Source organism: Episyrphus balteatus, chromosome 1 (assembly GCF_945859705.1).
Source record: "Episyrphus balteatus chromosome 1, idEpiBalt1.1, whole genome shotgun sequence".
Lineage (NCBI taxonomy): Eukaryota > Metazoa > Arthropoda > Insecta > Diptera > Syrphidae > Episyrphus > Episyrphus balteatus.
In genome coordinates, this window is record NC_079134.1 from 137,622,736 (window position 1) to 137,637,373 (window position 14,638).

Consider the following 14,638-nt stretch of genomic DNA (forward strand, 5'->3'; position numbering starts at 1 on the left):
GTGGCCAGAAGTTGAAAAGAATTATATATTCGGTGATTTAAAATAAACTGAGTGCTTTAAATAGCTGATTTAAAAATATGCTTTTTTTATCAAATCTACTTCCTCAAAAAAAAAAATCTATACTATGTACATAGGTACTTACTTTGAGTTCCACTTTTCATTCAACACATCCTTTTAATATAAATATAAATAAAAAACAATAAAGTTTATTTATAATCTCAAACTCTTTATTATGATATATCTTAAATTTGTTAAAAATAGTTTTTTTTTTCTGTTTTCTTTCTTAATTAAATCTATTGCGCTATAAAAAATATACCAAAACGTATATAACTCGTCTATGTAGGTTCTAAGAAATTGAAATGTTGTTTTATTTTTTATTATAATTTATAATTGCATTGCATTTTTATATCCGTTTTTTTTTTGTGTTTTTCTTTTATTGTTTTTTGTATTCTTGGTTTTTGTATAAATATAATTTTTTTTGAATCTTTGTATACATATTTTTTTTTAATGATATAATTTTTTTTTTTGTTTTTTTTTTAATTTTTAAATTCTATTTACAGGATTAAAAAATAAAATATCTTACTCTTCTTTGTTTTATTAATATTTTTTGTTTTTGTTGAATACTTATCGTTAAACGATTTCTTTTTCGACCTTATCTTCACCATTCTCTCAAGCCTCGAGGAGGATACAAAGGATGAAAGATACTACTCTCACATCATCGACTTAATTATAGAGCGGACACTCACCACGAACGAAAAGGAACTGCCGCAAGAATTTTTAACTTTACTTTGTGTTTTGAGATGGAACTCCCAGTCGTAGTAGGGTTTGAATATGGTGATGATGCTGGTTAGAGAGGTTATGCAATTAAATATCGTCACGAAATGATACAGTTCTTGTCCTTGTCCGAGACCATCTCCGATGGTTTTCGTTTGCGATCGTACGCAATGGCATCATTGGGAACATAGCTAACACGCACTCCGCCATAGTGCCGACGCTGTGGCAACTGGTAAAGGTAATCTTCGGAGCTGGACGAGCTCGAGGAACACGTCGAACAATCGCTCGAGGCGTCAGATTCATCATCGCGACTTTGAGTAGTCGTTGTTGGTTGGTTGCTAGTGATTCCCTGAAACGATGAACCTAATGAATGTTGTTGACGCTCCTTGTTGCTATGTCGATTATGATGCGACGAGGACGACGAGCTGCCACTTTTGCAAGATGATTTTCTTCGTCGTCGGCGCCTTGAAGACCCACCGCTACCACTGCCACCGTTGTTGCTGCTACTGCCACCACTGCCTCCGCCTCCAGTGCCAGCGCCATTGCCCGAGTAGCTTCTGGAACGCGGTAAAGTATCAGGGATACCCTCGAACCGAACACCCTTTTTCTTCTCTGGCATTGGAGCTGCTGAAGGAGAGGTTGGCGATAGTGAGGAATTCAACTGTGGACTAGTCGATTGGAATTCGCCTTCGGGAGTTGTTTGTGCGCCCATTATGTCGGGCAGGGCTGCTGTCGATGCTACCGACAGATTTGGTGTAGGTAGCTCTGGCACCTCCGACGGAGAGGCTATTGATGACGGGATTTCAGTAAACATGGGATCGTTGGCTAATGGTGGAGGATGGTTAGACAACTCCGGCATGCTGGAAGTTAGGGAGGTGTCCATTTTGGTTCGGATATGCTGGGAGAGGTTATAGCTATTATTTGTACTACTGGTGCTGTGTTTTGGGTTCCAGGTGTCAAGGTTTAGACTCATTTCGGTAAAGTTATAAGGTCCACCGTCGCTGCTAACTGCTTTTTGTGGCAATATCTGATGGTATTCACCGGGAGATGTCAATGGGGTCATGTTCTGTGAGGAGTTGGATGGGCCACCGCCAGAGAAGTCTGTGAAGTCGGCAGTGCACTGTTCACCTTGGGTATCAGACGACAACGTGTATGGTGCGTGATGGGGCTTGCGTTCGAATATCGGACTCCCAGCCATTACGGGTTGACTGCGTAGCTGGTACATGGTCTGGTGGTCTAAGGGTGGTTGCAATGGATTCGTCTGCTGTGGTGACATTGGTGGTGAAGTCGATTCGGCGTTGGGCAAGCGAGCTTGCGGTCTAACTCGTTGAGTTGCAGGTGGATACATGCCAGTTCCAGAACTATCCGACGGTGTTGGGGGCTCACCCTTGCTGCAGGCAATGGAGCAATAAATTGCACCACGTCGGGGAAGAAACGCCCTGCCGAGCAGTGAACATCGGCAAGTGTTGCACGAGAAACATTCATCTGTGGCATGCCAGTGCTGTCCGTCATGACTCATTTGACCCTGATCCACACCAATTGCCTCGCCACAATAGTCGCAGTACTCGGCAAACATGGAGTCGAAGCAAAGGAGACAATATGGCTTGCCATCTCGCATGATATATCTTTGGCCACCCAGCTGCTTCTCACACTCGAAGCAGGCAAAATGATTCATATGCCAGGCACGTCCTTCGGCTTCAGTGCACTCATCGGCTAGGATGATCTATAAGAGCATTGCAGAAGAGAAGTAGGGTAAGAACATTGCATTTAAAAAAGGAGTAAGCGCACACTTACCTCATCGCAGAAGGAGCATCTTGGTTTAAGGGTTTCTGCATGATGTCGCCCGCAATACAAACGTCCATCACGATGGAAGTAAATGAGGTCGACTAGAAGTTCCCGACAAATGCAGCAGGAGAAACATCCTGGATGCCATGATGCATTCGGGCCGAGGCGTGAGGCGAACACAGCTATGTCCCCGGTGGATATAGAATCGTCACACTAGAAAGAGTCGATACAAAAAAACATGTGGAACGTTTATTAAACTTCTAAAGGATATCAAGGATAATGGAGACAAAAGTAAAAACATGTTAAGGGTGGTAAAAAGAACATCGCATCAATCTGTGAGACAGCTCTGAAGTGGTGACAAGGTGGAGAAAGTCTTCAACGTGCTTGAAATTTATTTAAAAACTTCAGCTAGCTGTGTTTAAGAGTTTGTTGGAAATGAAAAAAAAAAGGATCCACTTTGAAATCGGTACTTTTAAGAGGGTGTAATTATATCGGGTATAAGAGGGAGTCGTTTAAATCTAAGGATATCTGCATTAAGGACAAAGCGATGTATACGAAGACGCGATGTCTTGTTACACACACAGAATAATTGTTTGTATAGGATATCATCTCTCTGTCGTGTCGTGTGTCCTTTGAAATTGATGCAAAAAGGAAAGTCTCTCAAGTTTGTTGGGGATTTCGATTGTGTAAATATTTGTTATGTTTGAAGTTACAATAGACTTTAATGGAATTGAGCGGGATTGTAGTAAGTAGGCACTGCTCTCAGTTTGTTGTATGGAAGATACTTTAGTGATGAAAGAGAGAATTGTTTGAGTTTTGTTTGTGTGTAATGTGAATGGTTGAAGATTTGCCATTTGCATTGAAGAGTCTATCTCTTGTTAAGGAGTGCACCCTTTTTGGGGCCTTTTCAAACATTAAATTCGAAAGTAAACAGAGAGTTGTTAAATTGAGCAGACAATTTTGTCAGCTGATGATGAGATGAGAAGATTGTAACAAAGTGAAAAGAGTTTTCAAAACTTAGGGAAAGTTCTATGTGTACTTGTGTGAATAGTGCCTAAAAGTTTTATTTGATTGAAACTAAATGTTACTGTTTATACTCGTATAAAGAAAGTAACGCAATTTAATTTTAGAAGTTTAGAACTAAACAAGTGTGTAGTTTTAAAGATAGAGGGTTTGTCAAACTTTGATATGAAGTTCTTACCTAATGTAGTGTTTGTATTATTGAAATATATTGTTTTGTTTTGAAAATATTTTAAGGAATTTGAAATTAGTTCAAGAACTTCAAATGATGAGCGATACAAATTTAACTATTACAATTTTACATAAAAAACAGGATCTACGTTAGTACTCTGATTTCAAAAATGTTTTATTGTTTGTTTATAATTGAATCGACGAGTGGAGGAACCGTATAAGTCCAAAAAAAAAATACTTTTGAGTTGAGAATGCAGAAATGCTCTACGCATGAAGACCTACCAATGAGCAAAATAACAGTATATTAAAGAGTCAAATTAATATAAAACAAGACCCCCTTCTTCTTTGATTGAAGATTTCCATTTAATTCATTGTTATTAATTGTTTCATGCTCAAAGGTAAAGGTCATTATTATCGACTTTAAAAACTGGTGACCTAGTTTTTTTTTAAGAAGACTACCAAGTCAATAGACCAACATTAAAAATTTTTTTGTGTCAAATTATAATCAGTTCAAAAATATATTAGTGGAACTCCTGGCTATGTCACAACTGTACCGACTTTATTGAGGGATTCTCAACTAATACTTTTAAATTACTAAAATCAAAAACGAATTTGAAGCTACCAACTGCAAGAACATTTCAGGAACCAGTTGCTAAAAATGAAAACAAAATTGCAGACATTAAGAAAGTTTTGAAATACATATCTTGAGAAGCCCTGGAGTTATACTACCACATAACTTCATGACAAAAAAACAACATCTAATGGTCCGTCAGAATAATAGTATTATAACACACTATTATTTTTAAGCTCCGTATAATTTGTATAGTCAGTAAAACAATAAAAACAAATTTTAATTGTGTATTTTTTATATTGAGTGTAAGAACAGTACAAGTCCAATGCTTTTCTTTCGTAATATTTCTTGTATTTATAACATTTTTCATTTTTCTCTTTAATGACTATATCGGGCGACCAAACCCCTTCAAACACCCAATACATTATTTTCCAATAAAGTTGATAGTTTCTATATTAAACAGTTTTTTTTTTTGTGTTTTTCTCAAAACTAAGATTTTAGACTTATATACGGTTTTTTCACTAATGGATTCAATTATAAAAGGGTTTTAAGAAAACAAGGGCTGACAAAAAATTATTTTCATTATGCTTATGCCTTCCGAAAACCTTGCATATTTCCCTTCCCTACAAAAATACACCTTTTTATCGAAAGTAATTGTAGACAGACATGCCATTTTTCAAATTCTTGCCTCCTATTCTAATGTTGCAATACGTTTTGTTAGATTTTCAATCGGGTGCCATTTTTCAAACCAATTTTTCCACCCAAAGGCTCATTTTACGCACCACACCATCTTTTTGATTGCTCTATTGGCAAAGTATTGGTTTCGTATCAAAAAAAAATTCGAGGATTTAGTAAAAATGATGGAGAAGTTCAAAATAGTGGTTTTCGTCATGCTGTCCGACGCGTCGGTCTGTGCGAATGGCGTCTGTGCGTCTGCAATGCCGTTTTTACCTTAAGGGCACACGGGGCCCGTACCCAGGGCCCCCATTCTCAGGGGGGCCCCGAAGGAACGAAAATTTCTCTCACACATTTATTCTCAAAAGATTTAGGCAACCAAATAAAGTTTTTTCTACACCTATACGGAAAATGTATGTTTTCAAAATGAAAACAAATTATGTGGCGTTGTATGCGGACAAAAATTTAAATTAAAACGACCAAACCCAAATAAATTTTCCAAAAAATAAGACAATAATATTTTCAAAAAACAAGAAAAATATCTTTTTTTTCCACTGTTTATTATTATTTATTATTAATAAAAACAACGAATTCTCTTACATTATCTTTTTCCTTAAATAATAATTTCGTTTGAAGTTTGCAAAACTGCCAAATTTGTAGTGCGTGTTAAAATCAGTGTAAAAATACCTATGTGTAGATTCGTATTAAAACACGAAAAAAGAATCAATTTGTCGGCAAAAAACATCAATACTTTTTCCGTTGGAAAACCGTTTAAGAAAAAACTATTGCCGGCTCATCGACACGGTACATCAATGTTTTGGTTCAATGGAAAACGCCATGGTTGGCAGCCCCATTTTTTAATTTGAATTGCGAATTGCTCTCGTATTTAAAGATTGACACATAAAATTCATTAAATAACTTTTAAAAAATTGTTTTTCAAAAAAAAAAAATAATTTTTTTTAATCCAAAAATAACTTTTTTTTTAAGTTTTCTTAATTTTATTATAAGTATGTCAAAATATTCATTAAAATCGGTTGTGTAGTTTACATCAAGAAATCGGTTCTATGTCAAGTAGGTACCGTTAATAACGGTCCAAAAATTTTTTTCCTTATTTCAAAAGTGCGGCCTTATTTGCAGCATTACATGTTTTTGTTTCAAAGCTAAATCGTTATCCGTTTTTGAGAAAATTGCAATATCTCGAAAACTTTATATTGGAGATATCCGTTAAAAAGGAGATATTAAAATAAAATAAAATAAAATAAAATAAAATAAAATAAAATAAAATAAAATAAAATAAAATATACAAAATAAAATAAAATAAAATAAAATAAAATAAAATAAAATAAAATAAAATAAAATAAAATAAAATAACGGCTCTTGGAAATCACGTACAAATCATCTGTACCGAGTTTTTAGCAAATCTATCATTCCGTTTGAGCTCTTTTTTCCAATTCTTCAAACTGAAACTTATAACGGATACAGGGTATAATTTATTGGCAGTATAAAATGTACAATTATTGGCAGTGGCAACGTTTGATGTCTCAATGCACGTATTATTGGTACCCCCTTCAAATAATAAAGACACTAGGTACTTTATATGGAACGAAATATTGGCAGCCCTTTTTAACCAACCATTGCCTTTTAGCCATCCATTGTACTTATTTTACTTTCCAAAAGGGCCCCAAATTCTTGTGTGCCCAAGGGCCCCAAGATAGTTAAGGACGGCCCTGTGCGTCTGTGCGTCTACCTGTAAATCGATCTAGAGCCTTATAACGGCGATTGGATGGATTTTCTTGAAACTTGGTGCAGATGATTTTTGCGTAATTTCCTAAATCTTTTTTTTTTTATAGGTATCTAACTTAAAAAGTGTAGCTCCCATGCAAACTTTTTGAGTTATTGCAATTTTCTCGAAAACGGCTCTTACGATTTTGATTAAATTTGGTATACGTTAAGCTGTTAGTAGTTATAGCAAAAAAATACGGATAATAGAAATATGGTACCTACATATTTTGTTTTGTTTTTTTTTTTTTTTTTTTAATCACGGATGCCGGGGATTTCCCTTATTTGTAAATGGTTAAATCAATTTTTTTTTTCAATTTATGTATGGACGGTTTGTATAATAATAATAAAGATGAATGCTTATTGGTTAGCTAATAAAACTGTACTTTGATCGACAAGAGCAAGTTCGTGCAAACCAGTCGTGCATTTTATTTTATATCTTAAATCTCTATCTAATCTAACTTAGACGCCTTGAATAATATCGATTAAATTTGGTGTGTGTAACTATTTAAGCTATTTCAATAAGATTGAATTTTTAGTTTTTCGCAAAAAATTCCGATGGCGGGCGTTTCGAAAACTGATATTTTGGTTATTTACGTATATTTCATGGATGGCTTGAACGATTTGATTTTAACTTTACGGACAAATTGTTCTTATCATTGTAAATGTAAAGGTACCTAAAAATTTTTTTTTCATTTTTTTTTCCCGATATCTAATTTCCAACGTTTAATTAAAATTAATGTAGGTATTTTAACCATAACAGCAAGACATGCGATCCAATCGTGCATTTTATTTTTATCAATTTAATTTGCCCTTATTCATTAATTTTGACTTACATACGTGTCAAGCCTTAGTTTTACAAAAAATAGCAAAAAGTCTTTGTTTTCATTGTTAAAAATACAAATTTGGGTCAAAAGAAATTTGTTTGCTTTTGTATTACCTAAATCATGACTGATTTAAGAGGTTTTGAAAAAGAAAGAAGGCAAAAGGTTTTTAACAAAAAAAAGTTGAAGCTCTAATTCGAGAACGAACGAGATACTCATAATAATTAAATTATTTAGCACAGTATAAATACATTTTTACCAAGGGAAAAATTGGTAACAAACTTATACAATCTGTGAAAATTCCTGAAGTATCCCCCGTCCGCTAGGCCTGTTTTATCTTGAGAACTGTAGACCAAAGGCACAAAATATGTTCCACTAACTTGAAGCTGAGTTGATTTAACTTCACTAAAATTGTTCTATGGAGTTTTATTTATCACTCACTTGTAAAAATTGATTTACATGCGAAAATAAAATAAATAAGATTGGTCAGTCACCTAAGAGAAACCAAGATAGCTGATATTTTGGATGTTGTTGGGATAGGCACCAGTTCCCCCGTTCTTAATTTATGAATTGATTTTTTTCTATTTTGAACGAAATTCCTTTTATAAGATGGATTTTATTATAGTCATTCAAAAATGTTTACTCCTTCCTATTGACTTTTTCCATAATATGTCCTTTTTAGAAAATATACTCCAAAAACGCGGTTTTTTGCGCTACGGAGGTGCGCAGGTATTTTGAAAATGATTTTTTTTTGAATTTCTATCGTTATGTTAGTTTTGATTAAAATCTCTAACAATTTATTTTGACACAAAACTAATACTTTCTTTGAAATTCAAGTAACGAACATTGTATAAAACCGTATTTGCACAACTCATTTATTAAGTTAATGCGAAAGTGTCATTTTCTATCCATAAATATAATCTGTAATTGTATATTCGATTAACAAACATAAAGAAGATATAAGTTTTGAAAAAAAACAAGCCTGTTATAGCCTTCTTTGATAACTTGCAAATTGCTTGTAATTTACAGCGATAAGTTGATAGTTCTAACTCGCACATCATCATTTGTGCAATCCGAATAATATTTATGTTCATCGCATTACATTAATGATCAATGGTTCATTTCCCGTTCTTTTTCATAATACAAGACTAACAACAATCTCCTAAAGATACCTGAGAGATTGCACCTACTTTTAACATCGAAATAACGTAAAAACCTTTAGCCAGAATCTCAAGATCATCTTTCAACTTTATGACCGCACTGATGCAAAGCAATGGTTGTTGCCCAAACAAGAGTGTAGATGAGCAACAACGACATCATGCTCATACACCATCCGCTTGCGTTTACACTAATTAATTCAGACATTTGCATTGATAAATATATTCTGAGACCTCATATCTTGTTCGAATCTTTTTCGAATCCGGCTATGTCGTCGGCGGCGCGGCGGCGTCAATGTTGATGATGATTATGATGGAGACGGCGACGAAGGCGACATGTCAAACCACTCATAATGTTCAATTAGCATAATCAATATTTAAAGTCTATAGAATTCTTATACAGCGAACCGAAAGTGCACTTACCCCATCGCACGGCCTGGCATTCATCAGTTGTCGCACGTTGCCACGTCCCAGTGCATCTCGTTTCCTCTGTGACGAGAACAGCCGCAGTTCTTTGCGTTCCTCGTCGGTCAGTGAGTGACAGTAACGAACCTAAAATGACAACAAACAATGATCATTCAATGGGCAATTCGATCAATGCCATGCTCGCTGTCATCGTCATAGTCATCGTTCGTTGTCCCGGTTGCTCCGCTCCGCATCCTTCTTACGGACCGTTTTGCAACAATATCATTCGACTTTGCTTGTATATAGCATTTCTATACTCCAACCAAGAACTGGTCAGTCAACTCCATTCGCAATTCACATGAAACGGCCTACGCTACCCCTGCGCTGGCCACTTAGAGAGCGGTCTTAAAACGGTAGCCATCCCATCATCAACGGCCATATATGCAAATCACTTGATCCGGACTCTTCTTGTTATGCAACAGGATTGCGTTTCATCGAGCGGGGGCAGGCGCAACAACAAACGATGACTACGACGACGCCAGTGAAAAATGCAACTCTGCGCTGAATCTGCAAACTCAAAAGCCAGCGCGCGCGTAACTGTATTTATCTGAATGCGCGAGCGCACAGAAATCTGAGTTTGCAATCTCGTCGCAACGTTGCAAGACTTTCAAAAATTGTTCTTGTTCAATAGGATATCCACCTTCTTCTCTTTGGATATATCTGGTAAAACATCAAATGAGTGATTCTTACCTCGTTATCATGTGGCGGAAGCTGATGCAGCAATTGTCGCACTCGATATTGCTCGCCAGGGCTGTTCACGTATGGCACTTTGTCATCGGGTATCTGCGAGAAATACAATCGCACCTGAAAACGAAAAAAAAAAAAAAACAAACAACAACAATATCAGATATATTCGTGTATAGGTATAAAAGAACATTTCGCGGGTGATAGGTGCAATAAAAACGGTTATTAATAAGAGCATCAACTGGAATTGGCCATGACCGCAGGTGCAGCACAAAAAAGCTTCTGCATACAGCAGCCAGCAGCGCAGCGGTGCGGCTCACATTTGCATCCTGTTATTTATGCTATGGAAATATCCATGGAATTTATGATGACTATTAGCTTAATGTACACATAAGAAGGACTTACGAGATCGACTGCGATTGCAGCAGGTCGGAATTAGCATACCTTACTTATACACATGTATGTGAATGTATGTATTTATATAGGGGAAGGAGCTCTTGAGATTTTGGTAGCAATTCAATGTTGGTTTACACTGATTGAAAAATTTCTTGAAAATTTCAATTCCAGTCTAATGTAAGTATCAAGTTATCAGAATTGCAATATTCTGAATTGGCCTTTCCGAACTTGAGTTAAATGTTGAGTTTGCGTTGTTAAAGGGGAAGGATAATTGGGTTGTCTCGAGTTGAGTTGACTTTAATCCAGAGAAAATACAATGACATTTTTAATTTGTTCGCAAAACTCTATTTAACTTGATTCAATTCAAGACAACTAATGCCGAATGGTGACATAAAACGAAAATTAATTGTATGAGCTCCATGAATTGTCTTAATCATCTTAGTGCAATAGAAACAATGTTATTCTAAAGAAATTGTCAAACGAAAATTTGCCTCTGGAAAATTACACTGGTCTGCAAAGAAAAAGATTTTGAACCAAACCAAATTTTTCTAAAGGATTTTTGATTGCTGATTCCGAATTCAAGATCAAAACTTTACTGGCACGTCACGTTTTTGAAATATGTTATTCAATATTGACAGGTCAAAAACGCGGTTTTTAGACAATTTTGAGAAGCAAACACTATTACTCAAAATACAATCATTAAATAGGGTTATTAAAAACCACAGTACACATAAAAAGGTAATATATTCCGAACTGACATTGGTCGCCAGATTGTCAAAACATGACACTTTGGCGACTAATTTCAGCTACTGAATTCATAATTGTTTAAAATACCGACGAAAAACGCACAAAAACCGATAAACCACGCACACCACTAATTTTTAAACAATTACACGGTGTAACACTCAAAATATACGCGGGCGGAGACCTATCAGGTTTTGTAGAGCTAGTCGCACTGAATACGAAACGGTATTTGAAAATCCCCTAACACCCCCAAAATCTGGAGTTACGGGCAAAAAACGGTTTTTTGGACCTTCACCCATTGAAAAAATTCTAGCTTCGACAATTTTTTACCCATTTTCGATTTTTTTACAGTTTCTGATAGAAGATAAATATACCTTTTTAACAATGTATAAAACATGTAACTCGGTTAAACCACTTAGAATTTATAAGATGTCAAAGTTCAAAAATTCAATTTTTTTTGTCATTTGCCCAACTTCGGCATCAATTTAAAGTATATGTTTTCAAGACAACATGCTATTTAAAAAATATATTCGAAAACTATATCTATTTCCCAATTGATCGAGGTATTTTTTATGAAAATCACTTCAAAATTGGCTTAGAAAAAAAAATTTTTCGATTTCAACCCAGATACAGAAATTGGAACTTTTAGGTATAGAACAAAAATGTTGTTTCGGCACGTAGTAGGATAAGTTGTGCGCCAGGATTTGATGAAGGTTTTTTGTAGAGGAGCTCAATACAAACATTTTTTTTCTTTGGAAGGGGGGTCTATCTCCCCCTGTTTAGGTGGGAGGGGCATTTTTCTAAAAAAAAATTATCAAAATAAAAAAAAATTATTAAAAAACAACGGCAACACTTACAGTAATAAATGATACCATTTCCAAAAGGCAAAATTGTGCATTTGATTCTAATTTTTAAATCAATATAATATTCCCAATAGTTTTTGAAATAAGAGATTTCAAAGTTAAAAATAGGGGAAAATTTTTTTTTTTTAAACTCATTTTATATTATTTTTGTCCAGACTGTGAATTTTAGTAAATAAATTACTTAAACAGAAAACTGCCTCAATTGATTCCTTATCGAACCGTGAAAACTATATGTTTCTATGTCTTCTAGTTTTTGAGAAAATTGAAAAATAAAAACAAATAAAAACAAAAAATATTTTGAAAAAAGAAAAATCTGATAAAATAATTTTTCAATTTTCTCAAAAACTAGAAGACATAGAAACATATAGTTTTCACGGTTCAATAAGGAATTAATTGAGGCAGTTTTCTGTTTAAGTAATTTATTAACTAAAATTCACAGTCTGGACAAAAATAGTATAAAATGAGTTTTAAAAAAAATATTTTCCCCTATTTTTAACTTTGAAATCTCTTATTTCAAAAACTATTGGGAATATTATATTGATTTAAAAATTAGAATCAAATGCACAATTTTGCCTTTTGGAAATGGTATCATTTATTACTGTAAGTGTTGCCGTTGTTTTTTAATAATTTTTTTTTATTTTGATAATTTTTTTTTAGAAAAATGCCCCTCCCACCTAAACGGGGGGAGATAGACCCCCCTCTTAAAGAAAAAAAATGTTTGTATTGAGCTCCTCTACAAAAACCCTTCATCAAATCCTGGCGCCCAACTTATCCTACTACGTGCCGAAACAACATTTTTGTTCTATACCTAAAAGTTCCAATTTCTGTATCTGGGTTGAAATCGAAAAATTTTTTTTTCTAAGCCAATTTTGAAGTGATTTTCATAAAAAATACCTCGATCAATTGGGAAATAGATATAGTTTTAGAATATATTTTTTAAATAGCATGTTGTCTTGAAAACATATACTTTAAATTGATGCCGAAGTTGGGCAAATGACAAAAAAAATTGAATTTTTGAACTTTGACATCTTATAAATTCTAAGTGGTTTAACCGAGTTACATGTTTTATACATTGTTAAAAAGGTATATTTATCTTTTATCAGAAACTGTAAAAAAATCGAAAATGGGTAAAAAATTGTCGAAGCTAGAATTTTTTCAATGGGTGAAGGTCCAAAAAACCGTTTTTTGCCCGTAACTCCAGATTTTGGGGGTGTTAGGGGATTTTCAAATACCGTTTCGTATTCAGTGCGACTAGCTCTACAAAACCTGATAGGTCTCCGCCCGCGTATATTTTAAAACCTCATTTTTGTAACACCGTGTTATTTATCATTTTCCGCGATGAAACACGAAGAAAATTTGTTATTTTTCAATTTATAATATTTTTAAATGACATTTTATAAATTAAAACAAAAACAAATTTCCTGTTTACTGCGATTGAAATATAAAAATTAAAAGACGGATTGGTGCCCATTTTTGACAAACAAATTTTGACAACGTTCGGAATATATTACCTTATTATGTGTACTGTGGGTAAAAACGGGTAGAATGATATGATACAACACTGATTTGTGAACGTGTTTTTGAAAACTATGCAGGGTAAACCTTTGACCAAGAGGTTATTTTAGACTTTTACCAATGGAATAATAATAAAAAAAATCATCACACGTGGTAGAAGTGAAACCTTAAAAAATTATTTTTCTTGAAAAAAAAATTCGAAAAAATCTAACTTTATTTTCTTCCATCACCTTTAAATCCATTTTTTGTTTTATATGACAACTTATAATAAATTTTATACCATCTGAAAGCTTATTGTTCAGCTCAAAATATTTAAATCGACTATTTCTATACAATATCTGTAAAAGGAGCTAGAATTTTTTGAATCCAATCAGTTTTTATCAAAAAAACCAATAAAAAATCAATGTTTTTTCTCTTCTAACACCATTTAATATTTTTCTTAAATGACAACCTTAAATAAATTTTATATCATCATAAATCTTATTATTTTACCTTTTATATGACGCTTCAATCATATTTCTACGATGCCTACAAAAAAAGTAAGAATTTTTTACGGTAGGTACTTTCTACACCGGTTGCTGATCATCGGCAACAGATCTCCACAGGTGTTTTGAAGTATTTTTCAAGTATTTCAATTTAAGATTGTTTAACTTGTAGAGCACGTACGTTATGTGTGATAATAGCCGTGTTTTATTGGTAACTCAGTACTTAGCTCAGTAAAATTTTGCACGGGAAACAACAACAAATGATTGCTAAAGATAAACAAAAGTTTTGTATTTGTTGGTTTACAGAGAAAATTTGTTTCTAAACTTATACATTTTTTACTCTTCAACATTATAGAATTATTAATAATAAATAAAAGTAATCGTTTCTTGTTGTTTATAGGATAAAATGTTTACTCAGTAAAATACTGAGTACCAATAAAACACGGCTAATATATATTATTAAAGTTAAATCAAATTTGTATGTGCTCTAGATCAAAAGATATAACGTGTTTAGAAAAAGAACATCTTTTCAATATTATCTCAGGATTTTGAATATGAAATTAATTGAAATTTTGTTCATCTATCAAACGAAAAAGTTATAATCAATTGATTTTTCATGTCGCTTTATCGTGTTTCAAATCACTACGTTAATAAAGATGTTTTCACTTCAAAAATGGGCGTCTTAAACCGATTTTTTTTAACACCCTTTTTTTTTAAGTATGAATTTTTG

General features: G+C 33.8%; 1 protein-coding gene across 1 annotated transcript in view; it reads right to left on the reverse strand.

Annotated features, from left to right (window-relative positions):
- Positions 1-301: 301 nt before the first annotated feature.
- LOC129908888 (protein prickle) overlaps positions 302-14,638 on the reverse strand; it is a 97,073-nt gene continuing 82,736 nt past the window's right edge. Inside the window, exons 4-7 of the mRNA XM_055986079.1 lie at positions 9,912-10,025; positions 9,180-9,308; positions 2,569-2,772; positions 302-2,497 (exon numbers count right to left, since the gene is read on the reverse strand). Of these exons, the coding sequence (XP_055842054.1) occupies positions 875-2,497; positions 2,569-2,772; positions 9,180-9,308; positions 9,912-10,025 (2,070 nt within the window). The 3' untranslated portion in view covers positions 302-874. The remainder of the gene's footprint in view (positions 2,498-2,568; positions 2,773-9,179; positions 9,309-9,911; positions 10,026-14,638) is intronic.